Source organism: Littorina saxatilis, linkage group LG4, assembly GCF_037325665.1.
Source record: "Littorina saxatilis isolate snail1 linkage group LG4, US_GU_Lsax_2.0, whole genome shotgun sequence".
Lineage (NCBI taxonomy): Eukaryota > Metazoa > Mollusca > Gastropoda > Littorinimorpha > Littorinidae > Littorina > Littorina saxatilis.
In genome coordinates this window covers 35,154,179-35,173,017 of record NC_090248.1, presented here as the reverse complement: position 1 = coordinate 35,173,017, position 18,839 = coordinate 35,154,179, and the positions used below count along the sequence as shown (strand labels likewise).

The following is an 18,839-nucleotide window of genomic DNA, read 5'->3' as shown; positions in this document are numbered from 1 at the left end:
AAGATTCGTTTTTTTGTCGCTGAATGAAGTGACTGGAAGGAGTACCTATTTGAGAAAAGACTTTGGCGTTCTTCCATTTATTCAATAAAAATCAGAAATAAAGAAACCCGCGGAAATCCACCCAAATTCGGATCAACGTAGGCCTCCTAAAGTTTGGCAACTTCTGTCCCCAACTGTAGCCATAGTTTGGCAACAAAGAATCCTTCTTTATCATGTACTAGAGGAATACCCGGCTTCGCCGGGGTGAATCGCGAGACAGAGACAGACAGCGTGGCGGTTCATCACAATCACCTCTGCAGGCGAAGTCCTGTCAAACGGGATTGAGAATTTTAGAGCTTATTTCTTAGCCCTATAATTATTATCTGTTGTGGCTTCTCAAATGCCTGAACATACAGACAGACAAAAGCCGCTAGACCCCATCACAAACAGAACTCTACAATCCACAGGTTTTTGCCCACACACACACACACAAACACACACACAGAGAAGCCGTATATATATATATGTATATCTATATCTATAAATATATAGAGATAGGTGAGAGTGTATTTTTCGCGTGGCTATAAATTGATTCGACCTTTTCACTTTGACAGTAAGAACAACTTACGGGTGCAAGGGAAGCGTTCTGGACAGCGCAGTGACATTCTAAAAATAGTTACTCAGAAACGGGAATTTGAGGTGAACGGCGCGAGACAGAGACAGACAGCGTGGCGGTTCACCACAATCACCTTTGAAGGCGAAGTCCTGTCAAACGGGATTGAGAATTTTAGAGCTTATTTCTTAGCCCTATATTATCTGCTGTGGCTTCTCACATGCCAGAACATACAAACAGACAATAGCCGCTAGACCACATCACAAACAGAACTCTACAATACACAGGTTTTTGCCCACACACACACACAAACACACACACACACACAGAGAAGCCGTATATATATATGCATATCTGTATCTATAAATATATAGAGATAGGTGAGAGTGTATTTTTCGCGTGGCTATAAATTGATTCGACCTTTTCACTTTGACAGTAAGAACAACTTACGGGTGCAAGGGAAGCGTTGTGGACAGCGCAGTGGACAGCGCAGTGACATTCTAAAAATAGTAATAGTAAGTTACAAACGGGAAAGCCACACGAAGGAAGGGAGATAAACGCCAAACACTGGAGAAGATAAGGAAGAGTTACTTATAATGGTGAAATGAACACAAAAACCCAAATCAGTTCAGCGCTGCGCGCTGAGAGCACGTGTTGAAATATCTCATCGATGATATTGTGTCCGGGGTGTAGCTGAATACGGTGTCCAAATTTGAAAAAGATCCACCGAGAACTTTGGCGTTGTGATGTGGTGTAGCGGCTATGGTGTGTCGGTATGGGGGCCCGGGTAGCTGAGGTGGAACCAAAATAGCTGAGGTGGAACCAAAATCGGTTCAGCGCTGCGCGCTGAGAGCACGTGTTGAAATATCTCATCGATGAGGTTGTGTCCGGGGTCTCTCTGAATAAGCCCACCAAATTTGAAGCAGATCCATCGAGAACTTTGGCCGTGCATCGCGCACAGACAGACACACACACAGACACACAGACACACAGACACTAGTCGTATATATATATAGATTATCGGGAAGAACATTTCTCAAGTCGATCTCAGTATTCGTTCGTGGGATAAGATTGCCTCCATCTTCGCTGGAAATATACCTGCGGGCGCCTGTACCTGTACCTGCCCGCGCATGTGTAGTGCAAACAATGAGAACAAGAACTACAAGAACTCTCAGCGGAAGAAAATGTTCCCTTTTTGAGTCACTTGAGAAAAAGTGACTCTATGTAATCGGTCAGTGTTAGTCTGTCCGGCCGGCCGTCCGGCCGGCCGGCTGTCCGGCCGGCCGGCCGTCCGGCCGGCCGTCCGGCCGGCCGTCCGTAGACACCACCTTAACGTTGGACTTTTCTCGGAAACTATCAAAGCGATCGGGCTCATATTTTGTTTAGTCGTGACCTCCAATGACCTCTACACTTTAACGATGGTTTCGTTGACCTTTGACCTTTTTCAAGGTCACAGGTCAGCGTCAAAGGAAAAATTAGACATTTTATATCTTTGACAAAGTTCATCGGATGTGATTGAAACTTTGTAGGATTATTCTTTACATCAAAGTATTTACATCTGTAGCCTTTTACGAACGTTATCAGAAAAACAAGGGAGATAACTAGCCTTTTCTGTTCGGCAACACACAACTTAACGTTGGGCTTTTCTCGGAAACTATAAAAGTGACCGGGCTCAAATTTTATGTGAACGTGACTCCCAGTGACCTCTACACTTTGACGTCTGCTTTGGTGACCTTTGACCTTTTTCAAGGTCATAATATTCAGAACTGCGAAAGTGACTCGATCGAGCGTTTGCTCTTCTTGTTGACTCACATGCGAAGCAAAAGTGAGTCTATGTACTCACCCGAGTCGTCCGTCCGTCCGTCCGTCCGTCCGTCCGTCCGGACGTCCGTCCGTCCGGAAAACTTTAACGTTGGATATTTCTTGGACACTATTCAGTCTATCAGTACCAAATTTGGCAAGATGGTGTATGATGACAAGGCCCCAAAAAACATACATAGCATCTTGACCTTGCTTCAAGGTCAAGGTCGCAGGGGCCATAAATGTTGCCTAAAAAACAGCTATTTTTCATATTTTTCCCATTTTCTCTGAAGTTTTTGAGATTCAATACCTCACCTATATATGATATATAGGGCAAAGTAAGCCCCATCTTTTGATACCAGTTTGGTTTACCTTGCTTCAAGGTCAAGGTCACAGGAGCTCTTCAAAGTTGGATTGTATACATATTTTGAAGTGACCTTGACCCTGAACTATGGAAGATAACTGTTTCAAACTTAAAAATTATGTGGGGCACATGTTATGCTTTCATCATGAGACACATTCGGTCACATATGATCAAGGTCAAGGTCACTTTGACCCTTATGAAATGTGACCAAAATAAGGTAGTGAACCACTAAAAGTGACCATATCTCATGGTAGAAAGAGCCAATAAGCACCATTGTACTTCCTATGTCTTGAATTAACAGCTTTGTGTTGCATGACCTTGGATGACCTTGACCTTGGGTCAAGGTCACATGTATTTTGGTAGGAAAAATGTGTAAAGCATGTGAGTCGTATGGGCTTTGCCCTTCTTGTTATGTACTATTTTAATGGACAATAAAATGCTGTTATTGTTATTGCTATTGAACTACGAGAAGAGTAGACGATGTTCTCAATAAAGCAATAGATGATTGCCACATACTGGGGAAGGGCTTATCAGTGGCTTCTTGATTGCATAATGACCGTCCTCTTCAAGCATGTTCAAATATTTTTTTTTTTTATTGACAGTCGTGCTTGAAGAGGGCGGTCATTATTCAATCAATTTTGTATGGGACAGGCCTATAGACGTTGCGGAACCAAGGTCCCTGCAGGTAACAATGTGAAGAAATAAATAGCTAGCAGACGACAGCTAATGTTGTGTCCCCTCGGGACAAGCTGACAAACAAACAAAGATCCTCAAGTACGGTCGCAACCGAAAACAGTATGTTACACACTTTGAAGGAGCATAATAACACGTTTATTACTGGGGGCGGTGCGCAGCATCAATTGCACAAATAGTGCCCCGGTGCGCAGCCCACAGTGGCCCCTGTGCGCAGCAACAAATTCGTTCGGTGACAGTAGAGATTCAAGAAATATGATTCAACCGCGTGAAGTTAGTATACACCACTTGAGCCAGATGCACATAATTCACTTAAGTTAAAAAGCATAAACAATCGAAGCTCAGAGTTCTGAATTGAATCGAGGGAAAGAATAAAACCGGTGATGGGATGCTATAACACCTTAGGTTGAAGTACAAACGCCAGTTACGTGATGATAAATTATGTCATTTTGGAGAAAACAGAGAAGATTTAGTGCAGAAACTCACCTCTCGTGGCTCGGCCCCGCGCGGTGCGCAGCAAGTGGCCCCGGCTTTTTTCGTGTGCAGCGGAGGTACCGGCGTGGTTATAAGATGAATTAGACCGAACCGCAATTCATTATTCTGCGGAGGCGTATTCTGAACAAAACGATAAATGGAATTTGACACATCCTGTTTGCATGTTTGTGATCAGTTGAACTTGTTTGAACTCGAACTTGCTGCACCAGAGAAGGATGCATAATTTCCGTCGAAGGGTAACTCATGTGTAAATATAGCTTTGATTTTGTTGGAAGGCAAATTCCCCGCTGGGTAAGGAGTGCTATTTCATCAAACAGGATGTTTATGTGACTTTGAATATAGATAAACTTGGCAATAAAACAAGACAACAGAAGTTATAATAGCAGCAGAAACAACATCAACATGGATTGAGAGATTACATGTTGTCAAATGATACTTTTAAACGATTCGCTGATATAAGCATATGCGCGAGGACGGGTCCAAATATTGGTTGTGTACATATTTCACAATATCAGATTTGTTGAAATCAAGTGGTAACCCAAAACTGCAGATAATGTGGAGTCGCAGATGAACGACATGGTATATTTCTTTCGGTAATGTCTTCTTTTCTTGGAAAAAACACTTTGATAACATTTATTCTTGGCCGAAAATAGCACGTTTTGTCTTGTACTCGTGTTTGGAGCACAACAGTGTTTTTCTTTCAGTAATGTGACTGTTCTGGACCATAACATTACAATGTAATGGGTTCTATTTCACGGCCGATTTTCTTTTTCTTTTCTTGGCCTAAAATAAAGCATTTTGTTTTAGAGAATTATTTTTCCATGACCAACTTTTGTCACGAATGTCAATTATTCGATTGCATTTAGTTGGAAAATATTTTCTTCATGAGGTGGTTTTCCGGTCCGGATGGAACGTTTTGAGCTGGGCATTGTGTGTGTGTGTGTGTGTGTACACGCACGTGCGTGCGTGCGTGCGAGAGAGAGAGAGAGAGAGAGAAAGAGAGAGAATTTGAGGTCTTTGCCGGGTTTCTTGGTAATATTTTGTGGATTTTACTCGTGTCTGGAGGGTGTGGGGGTGCTGTTGGGGGAAGTTATAGCGAACACGTGCCAAGATTTTGTTGCTGATTAGTTAAGCAGACCGAACTGGTTAACTGTTAAATCTGTGCTGGAACTTGTCACACCGTGACACCTTCAAGACTGTGTTTAGAGCAGCGATAGACAGGTGGTGTTTAGCCACATTAAGGTTTTGTTTGGTTTTAATCTCCTGTATTCTGGAATGTGTTTTCTGTGAGGGAGAACGGCCAAACCAAAGATGTTGCAATGCTTCGCTAGAACATTGTTGGCCACACTAAGTCAGTGCGTTCTTGCTGCAGACGAGGAAGCCATTATGGGTTTGGCAAGGCCTGTAGTAAAAGGCATCTAAGTTTTGGAATTCAGTACATGAAGTACATGTGCATGGTGTTACGCGCATTGGTACGTTTAGAGTAAAAAACATCTGCATTATAGAGTGGAAAATATAAATGTACTGTACACGCCAGCACGCGCATGCGTTATGTCAAAAGTAAAATCACTGTCCGTACCATCTTGGTTTTGTATTTAGAAGCACACTTTCACTGTACCATCGGGTCGTGTGTTAGTGTGCTCACTTCCAGAGTGAACTCGTTCTAGTGAAAATGTACACACATCACAATTCACGCGTCTTTACAAAATGAGTAAAAATCCCTCTGTGCACTGTACTGGAAAAGGCGGGGAAAAGTACATGTACTTGCCAACATAACCATGGCAAACTTCAGGAACACATTCCATCTGCGTCTGGAAGTGAAGAAGACGTGCATAATTAGGATACTATTCATGCGTGCTTACCTTTGAAGTAAAATTCATCTGCAAGAGAAAGCGTGAGGAAATTGGTGTATACATCGATATCTGTTGGTCATTTTGCATACCGCTGAACATGCACTCGAGCGATGCCAGAACGAGTGTTCAGTTCTCCCGAGCTGTGCGGGAAAAAAGTTCGATAATTGAACCCGTTAACTCAGTAAACAACAGGGGTTCGACGTTCGGAGGAATAGTATTGCGAAGGTTTGGGGGGGGGGGGGGGGTGGGGGGGGGATGAGGAGGGCGAGTGGTGGTGTCTGAACTGACGAACAGCCTATTTGTAAGCCCCCTTTAGCAGACGAGAGCATGCTGCATTTCACGGTGGCCGCAAAACCCCCAGATAGGGCTGTTCTGTTGATTGGCCTCCTCGCTCGTGTAGCGATTTGTTTTTGTTGCTTCTAGTTACTTGGGCAGTTTTGATTCTGCTTGTGTGCGAAATTGAACTGTTATACACGTCGACTGACAGTCTGGGTCTCTCTCTCTAATGTGTTGGTGATATTGATCGTGTAAATGATTTTTCATGGGGGAAAACAAAAACATCGTTTGTGAGAGAGTCATGTTAGGACTTTCTTTATTTGAAAGATACGAAGTCAGGTTTCTGTAGAAATTGGTGGTGCTCCATTTTGTGCTAAAACTTAACCAGCTACGGAATTTCATAAAATTGATGCTGAGAGAAGGTCTCCCCAAGACTAGCATATTTTATTTTGCGGAAATGTTGCTGAAATAGATATTGTTGTGGATTTCTTGCGAAAGTGGTAGTGTGGCTGATCTCTTGATGAAACCATGCAGCCTTCCAACACATTCCCCTCGCCGGTTGAAGACTTATTTCTTCGTTATTCTTGCGTAATAGCAGTTTTGTTGCCCGTTATTCTCCTTCTTACCCCTCAGTATTTTCTCTTTTTGCTGCTCCAGTGCCACATTTTCTTGAAGATAGAGAAAATCGAGAAATTGAATCCAGGACTTTAGAGATGCCAAGAACTTGCACCTTGAAGGAAGAGAGAGTGTTTTTGCGATTATAATTACTGTGCATACCAGCGTTAGACTGGGAGAAAATAACGTTTGCTCAGAGTGAGACAGGGAGCGAGGTGTGAATTGTGCCATGCACCCGCGTACTTCTGACGTCAGCCAAGACAAGACAGTGTATGTGTTAGGGCGTGACGTGTTACGCGCTGATGATGACTACGAATGACGTCAAGTCTTACAAGCCTTACAGTCAGTGTGCGGACTCCTGTCGATGGGGCACAGGTAGGCTTTGCACATGGGGAAAAAACCACGTGTGTGTGTGTGTGTGTGTGTGTGTGTGTGTGTGTGTGTGTGTGTGTGTGTGTGTGTGTGTGTGTGTGTGTGTGTGTGACTTTTGGTGTACCCTTGATGTAAATTAAAGTTGGTGATACAACTTCTTTACCTGTCTGTCTACCTGTCTGTCGTTCTGTCTGTCTGCCCGGTCTCTCTTTCTGCCTCTATCGCTTTCTCTCTCACTCACACCTCTCCACCCCCTCCGCTCTCTCTAATTTGTTGCAATCCCACCATTGCTGTCACTGTCGGCACTGCATGGTCAGACATGATGCTGAAAGTGAAACATGCAAGAAAAAAACTGCCAGAGAGTTAGTATAGGTAAAAGTTGCTTCTTATTATCTCAGGTGCCAGCACATTGGTTCCGAATAACTCATTATTTAGTCACTCTTTCTGTTGTCTTTATTTAGAACTTTTTTCATTTTCAGACTCATTTTCTGTTAATTTCTCATTATTATTTGTCGGTTTGTCCACTTCAAAGAAAACCATGTCGAAATCATGGTGAATGTTTCATTTTGTCAGTGATTAAACATTCCATCAAGTATTATACCCTTCTTGTTATATTTAGTCAAGTTTTGACTAAATATTTTAACATCGAGGGGAATCGAAACGAGGGTCGTGGTGTATGTGCGTGTGTGTGTGTGTGTGTGTGTCTGTGTGTCTGTGTGTGTGTGTGTGTAGAGCGATTCAGACTAAACTACTGGACCGATCTTTATGAAATTTGACATGAGAGTTCCTGGGTATGAAATCCCCATACGTTTTTTTCATTTTTTTGATAAATGTCTTTGATGACGTCATATCCGGCTTTTCGTGAAAGTTGAGGCGGCACTGTCACGCCCTCATTTTTCAACCAAATTGGTTCAAATTTTGGTCAAGTATTCTTCGACGAAGCCCGGGGTTCGGTATTGCATTTCAGCTTGGTGGCTTAAAAATTAATTAATGACTTTGGTCATTAAAAATCGGAAAATTGTAAAAAATTTATAAAACGATCCAAATTTACGTTTATCTTATTCTCCATCATTTGCTGATTCCAAAAACATATAAATATGTTATATTCGGATTAAAAACAAGCTCTGAAAATTAAATATATAAAAATTATTATCAAAATTAAATGGTCCAAATCAATTTAAAAACACTTTCATCTTATTCCTTGTCGGTTCCTGATTCCAAAAACATATAGATATGATATGTTTGGATTAAAAACACGCTCAGAAAGTTAAAACAAAGAGAGGTACAGAAAAGCGTGCTATCCTTCTTAGCGCAACTACTACCCCGCTCTTCTTGTCAATTTCACTGCCTTTCCCATGAGCGGTGGACTGACGATGCTACGAGTATACGGTCTTGCTGAAAAATGGCAGCTACTTGACTAAATATTGTATTTTCGCCTTACGCGACTTGTTTTTTATTACATTTAGTCAAGTTTTGACTAAATGTTTTAACAGAGGGGGAATCGAGACAGGTGATCGTGGTGTACATGTGTGTCTGTGTGTCTGTGTGTGCGTGTGTGTGTATAGAGCGATTCAGACTAAACTACTGGACCGATCTTTATGAAATTTTACATGAGAGTTCCTGGGTATGATATATATCCCCAGACGTTTTTTTCATATTTTGGATTAATGTCTTTGATGACGTCATATCCGGCTTTTTGTAAAAGTTGAGGCGGCACTGTCACACCCTCATTTTTCAATCAAATTGATTGAAATTTTGGCCAAGCAATCTTCGACGAAGGCCGGACTTTGGTATTGCATTTCAGCTTGGTAGCTTAAAAACTAATGAATGAGTTTGGTCATTAAAAATCGGAAAATTGTAATTAAAATTATTTTTTTATTAAACGATTCAAAATTATGTTTATTGTATTCTTCATTATCTTCTGATTCCAAAAACATATAAATATGTTATATTCGGATTAAAAACAATCTCTGAAAATATAAAATATAAAAATTATGATTAGAATTAAATTTCCGAAATCGATTTAAAAGCAATTTCATCTTATTCCTTGTCGGTTCCTGATTCCAAAAACATATAGATATGATATGTTTGGATTAAAAACACGCTCAGAAAGTTTAAACGAAGAGAGGTACAGAATAGCGTGCTTAATCCCGCTCAGCGCGACCATTACTGCACTATTCTGGCTTGTCGATTTCACTGCCTTTGCCACGAGCGGTGGACTGACGAAACTACGAGTATGCGGTCTTGGTGAAAAAATGCAGTGCGTTCAGTTTTATTCTGTGAGTTCGACAGCTTGACTAAATGTAGTAATTTCGCCTTACGTGACTTGTTCTAATTCACAGACAAAACATAATCCTTAGATATATATATGAGAATGAAATACAGATACATTGCCATTGGTTTCATGAAACATAATGCATCAGAGTACACCAACAATTGTTGCACACTCAGTGCACTGGTAAAATGCACAGACACAATTATAAACAGTCATGATACATGAACATACTATGATCTTTACATTGTTATAACTATACCACAGTACAATGTACAAAATTAAGCCAAAGCTGGAACAATATAACTGCAATGCAATCTCTTCTCAAAAATATGTATATGGACCTCAACATGATTGCAGGTTAAGTTCAATATCCATAGTATCATCCACTTAACTGAGCGGGAATGGTAACTTATGTCGGCTATTTATTCACTGCGACTGTGTGATTGCCATGTTCTAGTTTTTCAATCATATATGTTCTTCAATGATAATTACTTGCATAGGGTGAATTGATGCTCAGTTCAGAAGTTTAATATCAACAAACCAATTGAGGTCACTCTTTCAATTTATGGCTTGAACAGTTGGTTTGAGAGTAAACACAAATGTGTGCATGAGACCAAGGACATGAATATTGTTTATATCCACCCATATGTGCATCCAACACACACACACACAGTGACACATGTGGGTACACACACACACACACACACACACACACACACACACACACACACACACACACACACACACACACACACACACACACAGAGCTACAGAGAATATGGCCACACCTACTAATTAATCAGTCACTAAGGAAAACGTAAAGTTACTGAAAACCAGCACTTAAACCTTACTTGCCATTCACACAAAAATATCCACTTACTACTTAAAAACTACTCCCAAAAAAACCCAAAATGGTGCATTTAGAAAAAAACAGCATTGGATTCTATTAGCACTCATTGAAACTGGGACACAAGTAATGGGTTAGTGCATTTGTAAACAGGAATCGCTTGACAAGTGGCCCCTTTCATCCCCCCCTTCCTCGTCCTGATATGGCTCTGCGTAGTCGGCTGGACGTTAAGCAACAAATAAACAAACAAACAAACTCATCGAAAGCAACTCCTAACAGTTCTCTCACGAGTTTTCCTGTACTATTAGTCCTTGTGGCTAAAGGTATGATAATTACATTCACACATTTTCCTCTGATGTGAATGGATGTCGGAAAGTTAAGGTCAAGTGTGCATTTGACAGTGACAGTCACTTACACTTCACTCAATGCATAATGGATCAGAGGCCAGTAATAAAAAATAACATGAATGCAAGGGCTTTTGATGTATCAGTTCTCAAAGCTATATCCATAACAATGTGAATAATTAGCAAGTGCCTATGGCTGGCGAATCCTAAATACTTCCTCAAAAAGAAAAAGGAAAGAGGTATTCTTGACAAACATGCAGTGTGAACACATGACTGTACAGGAGAAGGAGGGGTGAAGGGGTCGGCGTCGGGATGGGTTGCAGGAAGAGTTTGGGCCCGTGCAAGTACTGCCTCAGAAAAGACTAATGTGCCAGTTTTATGTTTAAGCAGTATATCTCAAAGAAGTGTTCTGCTTGTGTCTGTTTCAGCATCATGCCCCCATATAGTGAGAGCGCCCACCGTGATTGCCATGGTGGGGTTGCCGGCACGAGGCAAGACGTACATCTCCAAGAAACTCACACGCTACCTCAACTGGATTGGCATTACCACCAGAGGTAAAGGATCGACTGGAGTGTGCATGTGTGTGTGTTTGTGTGTGTGTTTGTGTGTATGTGTGTATGTGTGTATGTATGTATGTGTGTGTGTGTGTGTGTGTGTGTGTGTGTGTGTGTGTGTGTGTGTGCACTTGTGTGCGTACATGCATGCATGCGTGTGTGTGTGTGTTGGTGTGACACATATCAATCTGTCAGCCTGTCGGTGACTTTGAAATCTATGGTGAGCATTATTGAAGCTATCATGATGACAGTACACACTGTAGAACCTCCACTATTGCTGTAGGGTGTACAAAGTGTTCCTCTGATGAACTTTTGTTATTTATTTGTTATCTTGCATGCATAACTGTTTGTGTTGAAAAGGTTCATGAACACACCAACCTTATACATGTATCTTAATTATTTATGACAAATAAACTTCAAAGAATTGATTTTCCCTTCAGTTTAGTGGCTGTTTGTTGTATACATGAATGGATTGTTGGAGACTAGTGCGTCTTTGATATGTTTATATTGATAGACTTTGATTGAACTGGTTGTGAAGATTATTCAAGTGGCTTAATGTACTGATGGATACACTTTTTTTCAGCGTTTAATGTGGGAGAGTACAGGAGAGCAGCTACCAACTCCTACAAAAATCACAACTTCTTCCGATCGGACAACAAGGAAGCCCAGGAAATCAGGACGTAAGTCGAAATTTTTTCCTGCAAGGGATTCATTTCTTGCAGCTGAGGATTTTATTGCCTAGTGTGTGCCTGATGTTTTTAGGCCCTGACTTGTTTGTGTGGATTGTAAGCGTTATTGTTAATTTTGAGGCACTGTTGGAAAGAAATGCAAGAAAAATGGAAGCAAAACAGTATGGGGGGAGAAGAGAGGGAGGGTCCATGGACAGATTGCATGCAGTGAATCAATTATCCAGAGAGAGAAAGAGAGGTTCTCACAGAAAGTGTGTGAGAGAAAGAGACTCAATTGGTGCATGTTTGCTTGAGCAAAGTTGTTCATTTGTGAGAACATGGGCTACCCGAAGGGCCTTCAGTTTGACTAAACAGAAGTTTGCATGCGTGGAACAAAACCTCCAGTGTATGTTGTCTTTTAACTTGCAGAAAATGTGCAGTGATGGCCATCAACGATGCCTGCAAGTTTTTGGACAGGGGAGGAGAGGTGGCTGTAAGTGTTATGTGTGTATGTTTGTGTGTGTGTGTGTGCTAGTGTGTGTGTGTGTGTGTGTGTGTGTGTGTGTGTTAGATATTTTGGTCTTTTACTGAGGTGAAATTTGAAAATACCAGTACGAAAGTACTGGAAAAAGCCTGGTTTTGGTGTATGTAGTACTGTATGATAGCTTTGAATGTGCCAGGCCTTCGTTTTAGAATGCTGTCGGGTTTGTGCCATTTATTTGATTTCCAATTTTGTTTATGTTGTTTCTGATGAGAAAGGTCGACATTTCAATTTCAGTTTTAACGTGGCTGTTTTCCCTTTTCTTTTCTTTTCTTTTTTTCTTCTTTCTTTCTTTTTTTTCTTCTTTTTTTTGGGAAACATTACATAATTAGATTTTGTTGTTGTCAATTATTCATCTTTTCATTCAAAAGTATGTGTGTTGCATTTAATGACACTAGGTGATAGACGCCACCAACACAACCAAGGAAAGAAGGCGGATGCTGGTTCACCACTGCACGGAGCAACACCAGTTCAAGCTCTTCTTTGTGGAGTCGGTTTGTGATGATCCCAATATCATTGAAGCAAACATTCTGGTGAGAAGGATTAAGATGCTAGTTCAATTCTATTCATCTTTTACTCTTCGTTCATTTTTTACTTTTTACTTTTTTTTAATTTTACCTGTTTCTACTTATTTATTTTTAATTTTTTAATTTTTTTAAGCATGAAGTATAACATGCCGTGCCTTGGTCGGGTACAATTGTGTCTAGTCCATGAGTGCACTTATAATTCGTCTCTTTCATGTATATCCAATCCTGAAAACCTTTGACATTTCCAAAACCTGCAGGACATTGTCAAAAATAAAGAGGATTCAACTTTTGCAGTGGGTGCCTTTCTGGTCTGACATACTATTTTCAATGAAAACTTGTCATGGGAGAAATAGTTAATGCACTCTTTGCACAGATGCACATGATCTTGTTTGCACGTTCAAACTTTGCTGGAGGAGCAAATCAAGAAGTCTGTTGTCACAAAGCGAACCTCTTTAATTATCTCTTTGCCAAACTAAAGCATCTTTTTGTAAGAGGTTAGGTTAAAGGTACATATTGTTTTTAATTTTCTAGTCACTTGGTATTAAAGCACACTAATTATTTTAGCCCCAGGGGGGAAGGGGAGAGCAGGGGTGTAAATTTAGTTTTGGAAGCTTTAGTTTTTAAAGAACTTTAAAGTTAGACAAATTAAAGGCACAATCCTTCCCATGTAAACAGTTCAACTCACCATCTCGGATTTGGCTAGGCTTTCCACAAGGACAAGATAAAACAAATTCTTGTAACTTCGATGCAATCAAAACCCTTGGTTTTCACAATGCTCAGGGGGAATTATTTTATGAATTAATTTCGCAAATGGCTTTTTCAGAAACTAATACATAAAAAAAATGTTATTTCACCAAAATAATCAGTCAGCGTGTTGATTTTTGGTCTTAGTCCAAGTCTTATATCATATTTGTTTGTTTGTTTGTTTGTTTGTTTGCTTAACGCCCAGCCGACCACGAAGGGCCATATCAGGGCGGTGCTGCTTTGACATTTAACGTGCGCCACACACAAGACCGAAGTCGCAGCATAGGCTTCATGTCTCACCCAGTCACATTATTCTGACACCGGACCAACCAGTCCTAGCACTAACCCCATAATGCCAGACGCCAGGCGGAGCAGCCACTAGATTGCCAATTTTAAAGTCTTAGGTATGACCCGGCCGGGGTTCGAACCCACGACCTCCCGATCACGGGGCGGACGCCTTACCACTAGGCCAACCGTGCCGGTCCTTATATCATGTAAAAGTCCTGGTCTGAGATGGTGAGTGGAGTCTGTTCTCAAGGGGACTGCCTTTAAAGTAATCAGTCAACTTTGTTTGAATTTCACAGGAGGTGAAGGTGTGCAGCCCTGACTACACGGGTCAGGATAAAAACGAAGCGGTCAAGGATTTCCTCCAGAGGATCGAACACTACCGGCATACTTACGAGACCATGGATGACGCGACGGAGAGAGATCTGTCGTACATCCAGATCTTCAACCAGGGGGAGAGGTTCATTGTCAACAAATTGGCTGGTAAGTGGGAATTAAATGGTGTTTTGCCGTTGTTTCGCAAAAATTGTGCTTGTTTATGTTTTCTGTTGTGTATTTATAGAGTTGCTTGTTCTTGATGGAGGAGAGAGAGAGAGAGAGACAGAGGGGGAATGAGAGGGAGGGAGGGAGGGAGGGAGGGAGAAAGAAAGAAAGAAAGAAAAGAAAAGAAAAAAATGTGTGTGTCTGCATGTCATTATATCCACAGATTATGTATGCAAGAGAGGGTTGATTGAATAGGGAGAGAGAGGGTCTGTGTTTCTTTGACATCGAATTAGACTTGAGATGTGCTGGAGGATAGGCAGGTAGTTATGAAAAAAATCAACACCAACAGTGTCAGATGGATCCTCATTTCCACCCCGACCACCCTACCCCCCCCCTCCCCAAAATGTACATGGTAGCTCTACGGTCGATTCTTATCTTTTGTCCAGGATTCATTACCACAGTTGGTGTATACATTTTGCAGGTCATCTGCAGAGTCGAGTTGTGTACTACCTCATGAATATTCATGTGTTGCCGAGGACCATTTATTTAACAAGGGTAAGTGAGAAGTGCCTCCTATTTTTGTTTTAATTAATGTGTTTTTTTATTCAAGTGTGTGTGTTATTGTAAGTGAGTGTGTGTGTGTCTCACAGTGTCTGTGTGTGTTTTCAATTTTGTACTGAAAAATAGTGTGCCTTGTATAATATCATAATAACCAATGTTTGATGTTTTGGGGAATTTTTTCAAAATGAGAAAATAGAAAAAAAATTAAACTGGTTCAAACTTATGCTGATCAGATTGAAAGCAGACTCGCGGATTGTTAAAACTTGTTGGTTTGAATGCTAATATCTTGTTTTATACATTATTCATTACAGCATGGAGAGAGCGCGATGAACCTTCTGGGAAAGATTGGCGGAGATAGCGACTTGTCAGAGAGAGGATGGGCGGTACACGACTCGTCTTATTTCTCTTTTTTCTTTTTTTTTCTTTTTTTTTTGGGGGGGGGGGGGGGGGGGGGGGGGGTAGCATACAATTTTCTGAAATTATTGAAGCTACTTCAGCAATATTTTCATACTTTTTAGTTCAGATTTGTATGATGCGCAGATTACCGACTACCTGTGCACATCAGATTTTTCTCAAGATATGTTTTTGTTATGTCTTAATATGATATTAATGTTCCCTCTCCACCATTAGCAAATGTAAGAGTAAGTTAAGGAACGTGTAATTTTGTTCCAAGCTCATACATGGGTTGCTTTTTGACATACAGTGGTACTTGTGATGAAAGGACACCCTGGGGACGAGCCAAAAGTGTCCCTCCATTGCAGGTTGCCTGTCATGACAGGTATATTTTGTTAGAGATAATAGAAAACGGGACAACAGATTCTGTCCTTTAAAGGGAGGTGTCATTTCATCAGAGGGGCCACACATCACAGGTACCACTGTATACAGTACAGTGGTACCTCCCTTTACGACCCCTCTCTTTTACGGGTCCCTCAATATTACGACCGACTTTTCTCTGACGGATTTGTTCTCCTTCTTTGTCTTAGTATTTCTCACCTCCATATTACGTCCCCCTCTCTAATACGACATACGACCGTCCATAAGTGGACTTATAACGACTTTTCCCAAAATTATCACGGGTTTGGTTTACTCTAACTTAATATCTCCAGTGGAGTGAGTAAGCGATGCGGATACAAACACGTGCTGAAATCCTGTCGGTGTACATCACTTCGGCATGCTAACGGCTGAAGCCATGGTTTTTCGTTTCTATTTCAGGTCATTACTTTATTTTGAATAGATAAAGGTCATTCGCCAGATGTCTGCTTCATTTTTCAAAGAATTGTGCAGGAACTCCTACCTTTTAAACACGCAAAGTTACAGAAACGTCATGAAAGTAATCTGCACATCGAACCAAAGGCGACAGTTGTGGTGACGTCATGAAATTTTGCGATGTACGTATGCAAAGCGCGTGTAAACATTTTCGGTCTAGCTAACAATGGCGGCCGACGAACATGGGTTTTGAAATCTGGAACTGTTCTTGGTTTTACCCGATCCGTGACCGAATGACGCGATATATAACCACGCGTTCGTTTGAATCAATAAATTCTCCTCAGAATCCCGTCAGTGAAGTTTGAAGGTGAGTAGTGGAGTGCCCTAAATTACTCAACTCTGTGGACTGTGGTCCGTAGTGCAGTTGTCCCTTGAATGAGTGAGTCAAGTTTCATCGTGAAAACTGACGCTTTTGGCTACAATTTTACATCAGTTTCAACACACTGCCGCGGTTCTTATTCGTTTTGTTCCTTGCGTTTGGGACACTTTTCTTTGTTTTTAACCAAATCGTTGCTGGGTATCGTATGACTATGATTAGTAGCTGGTATCGACATCGATGTGCATGTTTTGGGACCGCATGCTTTCGTTCGACCTCAGTTTGTTTATTTCAACCTTAAACCACCAGTAGTTACAGAGCTTCATTAAACAAGCAAGAAAACTGTGTGGGTAATTAATTGAATAGAAAACAGGTTACCATAATCGTTTAAGGAAGGATAACATTACTTTGTGGTCGGCATCAATCAAAACGCCAATGTCATTCCTGATCATTGACGGACCCGGACATAACAAAAGAATCCTCCATGTTACGACCCCTCCATGTTACGACCCCTCCATATAACGACCCAATTTCGGTTACATTTTTAAAGTCGTTAGACAGAGGTACATCTGTACATGATTTATGTAATGTTAAACTTTCAGTGTCTGAGCTTCCTCAGTCCTCTAATATAGCTGCTATTCATAGAATTATTGGGATTTTTGTTCCCCAGTATGCTGAGGCTCTGGGTCGCTTTGTGGAGGAAGAAAACATCCCACAATTGAAGGTGTGGACAAGCGAACTGAAGCGCACGATACAGACGTCACGCTATGTCAACGCTCCCAAGGAACACTGGAAAGCTCTCAACGAGATTGATGCTGTAAGTAGGCTGATACATTGAATCAGAATCAGTTTTCATTTAATTAATTCTGTATTTCCTTTTCATCAAACATGAGATCGAGATTCTTTAGACTTGTGGCTGATATCAGACTGTTTCTTTTAGCTAGAAGGATACAATTACAGACCATTTTCTGTGAATAATTTTGTGTTACAGGGTGACCCCAAAAAAAGAGTACCCAAACAAAACGTCTTAAATTGAACAAGAATAAAGCAATCTTCATAAAATTTATTTACACACACAAGTAGCCTCTGTATGATTTGCACAGAAACTTTTAGCGTTCTAGCTTGTCTTTCAGGAAAGTTATGCTCATTCTACCGAACATGCTCCAAATGGCCTCCCCCGGATTTAAATCCCCCAGATTTCTATCTTTGGGGGTTCCTGAAAGACAACGTCTACAGGAACAACCCACAGACAATCACAGAACTCAAGAGAGCCATCACAACAACCATTCGCGGAATCTCGCAACAGGATTGTGTGCGGGTGATTGATAACTTTGCGCGGCGAGTTCAAGTTTGCCTGCAGCGGCGCGGAGGCCATTTGGAGCATGTTCTGTAGAATGAGCATAACTTTCCTGAAAGACAAGCTAGAACGCTAAAATTTTCTGTGAATATCATGCAGAGGCTACTTGTGTGTGTAAATAAATTTTATGAAGATTGTTTTATTTTTGGTCAATTTATGACGTTTTGTTTGGGTACTCTTTTTTTTGGCTCACCCTGTATTATAAATGTAGTCATACTTTTGTATTTGGCTGTGCATACATCCCAGATGCTATGTCTCCACAATATATTGTGAAGACTTAAAGATACACGAATCTGTGGTGTCACTCACAATTGAGATGGTGTACATGTACTTGGGAAGGAAAATATTTTTGAAGGACACCGTAAATGATCGAGGCATTTCTTTGTACAATTTACCTCCATGGTAAGATTACTCCTTTTGAAGACCTGATTTTCTCAGATTTTTAGAGGGCATATTAAAAGCGGGGTTCTACTGTAATCCTTAATATGTTGAACCTTGAGGAAAATAGAGATATTATTTTTAATGGATTCAAAAGGCAAATAAAAGATCAAATAATTGCTAGATAGGCGGAGGAGGGGAGGTAACACGTCAAACAAAGATTTCTTTGTTAAGTCACAGGGTAAACTACGATTAATAGATATTTGGGACCAGCCAAAAGTGGAATAAAACTGTAAAGGAACAATTAACAGAGGTGTCTTGGGAGATGTCGACCTGTCATAGGAGGGGCCTCATATTTGGTACCACAGTAAATGGAAAGGTTGAGATTGGTGAGGATCACAGTTGCTCTTCATTATTTTGTTCTTTCATTTGTAGGGCGTATGCGAAGGGATGACATATGAAGAAATTCAGCAAAAGTACCCTGAAGAGTTTGCACTGCGTGACCAAGACAAGTTTCACTACCGCTACCCTAGTGGAGAGGTTAGTATCTGTGTGTCTGTCTGTGTATGTGTCTGTCTGTCTGTCTGTTATGATCATAATGATGTCTTCACTCTTTACAGAAATTAACTTGTT

The 18,839-nt window shown here is 41.0% G+C and overlaps 1 protein-coding gene across 12 annotated transcripts in view; it reads left to right on the top strand.

Annotated features, from left to right (window-relative positions):
• The window catches only part of LOC138964585 (6-phosphofructo-2-kinase/fructose-2,6-bisphosphatase-like), an 85,551-nt gene that overhangs the window by 27,870 nt on the left and 38,842 nt on the right, over positions 1 to 18,839 (top strand). For 11 of the 12 annotated variants that reach the window (XR_011455146.1, XR_011455149.1, XR_011455148.1 and 8 more), the window contains 9 exons: positions 10,955 to 11,080; positions 11,664 to 11,760; positions 12,178 to 12,241; positions 12,688 to 12,822; positions 14,145 to 14,328; positions 14,810 to 14,883; positions 15,201 to 15,272; positions 17,142 to 17,288; positions 18,642 to 18,746. Coding sequence is in view for 8 of the 12 variants with exons in the window: in XM_070336575.1 (XP_070192676.1) it covers positions 10,955 to 11,080; positions 11,664 to 11,760; positions 12,178 to 12,241; positions 12,688 to 12,822; positions 14,145 to 14,328; positions 14,810 to 14,883; positions 15,201 to 15,272; positions 17,142 to 17,288; positions 18,642 to 18,746 (1,004 nt within the window). In the remaining 4 variants the exon portion in view is untranslated. Of the gene's footprint in view, positions 1 to 6,598; positions 7,064 to 10,954; positions 11,081 to 11,663; positions 11,761 to 12,177; positions 12,242 to 12,687; positions 12,823 to 14,144; positions 14,329 to 14,809; positions 14,884 to 15,200; positions 15,273 to 17,141; positions 17,289 to 18,641; positions 18,747 to 18,839 lie in introns of those variants that run through there. The other variant, XM_070336579.1, reaches the window with a different exon arrangement.